At 48.9% G+C, this 4,859-nt stretch overlaps 1 protein-coding gene across 1 annotated transcript; it reads left to right on the top strand.

Annotated features, from left to right (window-relative positions):
• The first annotated feature begins 2,708 nt into the window (after positions 1–2,708).
• LOC147972326 (dehydration-responsive element-binding protein 1H-like) lies at positions 2,709–4,307 on the top strand. Its single transcript, XM_087521392.1, has one exon. It carries the CDS (start codon positions 2,834–2,836, stop codon positions 3,557–3,559), a length of 726 nt encoding a protein of 241 aa, XP_087377518.1. The 5' UTR covers positions 2,709–2,833; the 3' UTR covers positions 3,560–4,307.
• The last annotated feature ends 552 nt before the right edge of the window (positions 4,308–4,859 follow it).

A 4,859-nucleotide genomic window follows, 5' to 3' on the forward strand; every position in this document is an offset into this window, starting at 1 on the left:
GACGTCACGAGGAGTTCCGGAATGGTCCGGAGGTAAAGAATTATATATAGGAAGTGCCATTTCGGCCATCGGGACAAGTTTCGGGGTCATCGGTATTGTACCGGGACCACCGGAAGGGTCCCGGGGGTCCACCGGGTGGGGCCACCTGCCCCGGGGGGCCACATGGTCTGTAGGGGGTGTGCCTTGGCCTATATGGGCCAAGGGCACCAGCCCCAAGAGGCCCATGCGCCAAGAGATGGGAAAAAGAGGAGAGTCCTAAAAGGGGAAGGCACCTCCGAGGTGCCTTGGGGAGGATGGACTCCTCCCCACCCTTGGCCGCACCCTTCCTTGGAGGAAGGGGCAAGGGCTGCGCCTCCCCCTCTCCCTTGGCCCTATATATAGTGGCGAAAAAGGAGGAACAAACCAATCTAAGGCCTGGCGCCTCCCTCTCCCTCCCGTGACACATCTTCTTCCTCCCGCAGCGCTTAGCGAAGCCCTGTTGGAATCCCGCTACTTCCACCACACCGTCGTGCTGCTGGATCTCCATCAACCTCTCCCTCCTCCTTGCTGGATCAAGGCATGGGAGACGTCTCCGTTCCGTACGTGTGTTGAACGCGGAGGTGCCGTCCGTTCGGCGCTAGGATCATCGGTGATTTGAATCACGACGAGTACGACTCCATCAACCCCGTTCTCTTGAACGCTTCCGCGCGCGATCTATAAGGGTATGTAGATCCAATCCTCCCTCGTTGCTAGATGACTCCATAGATTGATCTTGGTGACACGTAGGAAAATTTTGAATTTATGCTACGTTCCCCAACATCCAATACCACAGACAACGTTCGTACTAATAAACGCCTCCATTTTGAATGCCAGGGGTCTAAATGTTTCCTTTTAGGTATCCGCCCTGCTAATAACAGTCAGATGAAACACTCCTTGATTTCCGTATTTCCTAACTGGTCGCGCGAATGAAAATGAAAGTAGACATTAAAATAAAGATGTACATACAACACTCATTTGCATAGAGCTCAATCTTTCAGAAGTGAACGCGCATCATCAGAATTTCTGAAAAAAATCAAGGATAGTGTGAGTGTGAGAACTTGAAAACTGGTGAGCTGGGGATAACACTGTGCTCGGCCATCTACGGTTGTAATGTGCTTGAAAAAAAATGTGGTACTTGTCTTCGCACAGAAGTACATAACACGAGGAGAAGAGGGAATTGCACAAACCACCACTTATTGGGGCTGGTGTTGCGCAAAACGCTTACTATACGGGTTTGTTGCAGAAAACACCACATATTGGTGTAATACATTGCAGATAGGTCTAATCTAGTATTTGAAGGCATTGACGTAATTACAAACAAATGGGTCTCGCTTGTAAGTGCACACGTGGCAATAAGAACCGGCCACATCAGCCAACATATTAGACTGTCATTATCTTCAAAACATGTGGTCCAGTTGAGCCGAAACTTTCCCAGGTTAGTATTTATTACATGTAGTATTTACTGGAATTATTTCACATTTTTTTGAAAATGTCAAATTTTGAACAAAAAATATGAATGGGGTAAAACTTTCCAGAATGGTACTGTACACATGTGTAATTTACTAGAATTTTTTCACACTTTTCTAAAATTGTTAAATTTTGAACCCAAATTTAAATAAAGCAAGTTCGGCATAAGATCACCAACACAAAAACATGGTAGATATTGTCCCCATTAGATTTTCATCAGGTTTGAACATCCAAATACTTGAAAAGTCGCAACATGACCATTACAAACTACTATACGCCATTCATTCTTGACGAGGTTGATACCCTAGACCTGGAGTGAAGTAGGAAAACAATCTATGGCTTCATATCGGCGCAGAACCTAAGTACTAACAACATAAACGCCCAAAAAAATAGGATCCTAAACAAAAATACGTCGATCGACGGCAAAATTTCTGCCCAAAAATGTAGGGCTTCATGAGGGAGAAGAAGACATGGGCTTTCAGCCCATATATTTTTTTAGTCGGCTTCCAGCCCACTTATTAAACTGTTTTTTTTAACTCTGGTCTTTTCACTTCTTGGTCTAATATATGTTGGCTGATGTGGCCGGTTTTTATTGCCACGCGTGCACTTACAAGCGGGACTCATTTGTTTGTAATTACGTCAATGCATCCAAATACTAAATTAGACCTATCTGCAATGTATTACACCAATATGTGGTGTTTTCCGCAACAAACCTGTATAGTAGGTGTTTTGCGCAACACCAGCCCCAATAAGTGGTGGTTTCTGCAATTCCCTCCGAGGAGAATGCGTTACTTGTCCAAGGCTGGTCCATGCTAGTGGGCCCCATTTATCAGTTTCAAGCAACACCTTTTCACGGTGCCAATCCATGACGCCTCACTTGTCCCCTGCCGCTTGCCCACACCGCGTATAACGAGTCTCCAGCAAGAAGATGCCTTCCTTTTTAAAGCTGCAATTCCCTGACGCGTCACTTGTCCCGTGCCGCTTCCCCACACCGCGTAAACTCCGCAAAGACACTCAATCGCTGGAGAACAACATATAAACGCGGCAGAAAAATGCGTCACTTGTGCCAGCCTGCTGTTTGCTAGATCGTCACACGCAGGGGCCCCAACTGTCAGTCTCATGAAGCAAGAAGGTGCCTTCATTTCAACGCTGCAAATCCCTGACGCGTCTTTCGTCGCTGCCGCTAGTCTGGAGCGCGTCAGGGAGAACTATAAAGCAGCGCACTCCACAAGATACTCAAGCATAACCAACACTCCTCAGCTCAAGCTCAGCCTGCTCTCACACTCCATAGATCGACCTCGGCCCACCGTACGTAAGCTCGAGCCAGCACCGACCACCTGCAGTACCAATGGACATGACCGGCTCCGACCAGCAGCGGAGCTCCCCGTCCTCGCCGTCGTCCTCCTCGCACCTGAAGCGTCCTGCCGGGCGCACCAAGTTCAAGGAGACGCGCCACCCGGTGTACCGCGGCGTGCGGCGCCGCGGCAGCGCCGGCCGGTGGGTGTGCGAGGTGCGCGTCCCCGGCAAGCGCGGCGAGCGGCTCTGGCTCGGCACGCACCTCACTGCCGAGGCGGCCGCGCGAGCGCACGACGCCGCCATGCTCGGCCTGATCGGCTCCTCCACCCCGTGTCTCAACTTCGCCGACTCCGCTTGGCTCCTCGCCGTGCCGTCCGCGCTCTCCGACTTTGCAGACGTCCGGCGCGCGGCTCTCAGCGCTGTCGCGGACTTCCAACGCCGGGAGGCCGCCAGCGGCGCCGCCACCACGTCCCTGGCCGCCACCGTCCCCGTCGATGACGGAAGCTGTAGCCAATCCGCGCAGTCGTCCATGGAAAATACCGGCTCGTCGTGGACGTCGTCGTCGTCGTCCCTACCTTCTGGCGACGGAATGTTTGCGGTGCCGGCCACACTGGGCTGCAACATGTTCGAGCTGGATATGTCCGGGGAAATGGACCTGGACACATACTATGCGTACTTCGCGGAGGGGCTTCTCCTCGAGCCGCCGCAACCGCCGGTCGCCGGCGCGTGCTGGAACACCGAAGGCGGCGGAGCAGACGCCGCGCTCTGGAGCTACTAAAACACTCCAGCCAGCTGCTTTGACTCTATGCATGGAACAAACCGAAGCTGTTCCCTGTCAGCATAATAAAATTGTGGAACTTAAACCCATCAAATCCTGTGACATAACTGCAAACAGACGGAGTTCTAAGCTGCGCAGAAGAACAAAAAAACGACACACGAAAGGACATCGCTGCTTGATGAATAAAAATTCACAGAAGATCCTAGACTGGTGGGAAAAGGATACCAAAAAAGGGTACTATCGCTTCATGTGTCGTGACTATAACTGGTAATCACACGAGAAAAAACATCAATTTGTTAATCAGAGAGACGTGGTCCATGTACGCCAATTGATTCGGAAGATGTGGCCTAGGCAGCGCCCAGGTCAGCTGGTTAAAGCCGCTGGATCCCTGGGATCTTTTTCTAGTCCGCATGGCCACGCGAGCTGACGCGGCGCCGCTGCCCGTGCCAGCTCCGCGCCTCCCTTCCTTTCCGAATCGCGTGGCCAACATGCAAGATGCATATAGGTGATGTGTCACGAACCTTTTTCCTCTTGGAGCATATATTTATAGATCTAGAGTAACTGTGGAAATGACTAGTGTGCTGCAATAATTGTGCAGAACTTGCAATTATTGTGGATACAGTGCAAGGCTTTGTTTTGCCTTTGTGGTGAACTGGTGGTAAATGGGTTGTATCATGTTCCTCGTTACGAACACATATTCATGGGTTGATGTCAAACATAAAAGAAAAAACGCCAAATTTCATGGGTTTCCTGATGCCTTTGTGAAGACTGCTGCATGCAGGCACCTTCATGGTGCATAGTGACGGAGCTAAGACGCGTGTGTGTGGATCTCACTGGTTGTTTAGGCTGGTTGTAGTGGGGTATTATATACTCGTATTATATATATATATATATATATATACATATATATATATATATATAATACTAGTGTATGATATTATATCTTGCATATCATCATAGTATCATAAAGTAGTATTATAATACTATCATAGAGTAGTATCCATAGTACAAATACTAATATGGATAGGAAACAGTAGTTTTTTTAGACGTTTGGTAAACAACTCCTAGTTTTTTGCCCCCTCATCCGATCATGTTTTATGTTGATCAGCGCATAGTTTCTTCTTATTATTTTCGGTGCCTGCCCAGTTTCATTTTGAAATGTGAGAAATCAAGATTTGTTATTTTAACTACCTAGCCCCCTTGGCCGGCCCTTGTTTTTGGCGAAGCTGTGGTGTAATTTACAAAAAAAAAGGAAAACAATTACTGCCGCCCAACATTTTTCCAAGCAAGGCCAAAAAAA

The sequence above is a fragment of the Triticum urartu genome, chromosome 5A, assembly GCF_056163025.1.
Source record: "Triticum urartu cultivar PI428250 chromosome 5A, HENAU_Tu73, whole genome shotgun sequence".
Lineage (NCBI taxonomy): Eukaryota > Viridiplantae > Streptophyta > Magnoliopsida > Poales > Poaceae > Triticum > Triticum urartu.

Excerpts from the sequence above, each read along its gene's own strand:
- LOC147972326 (XM_087521392.1), top strand. The coding sequence starts at position 2,834 with ATGGACATGACCGGCTCCGACCAGCAGCGGAGCTCCCCGTCCTCGCCG.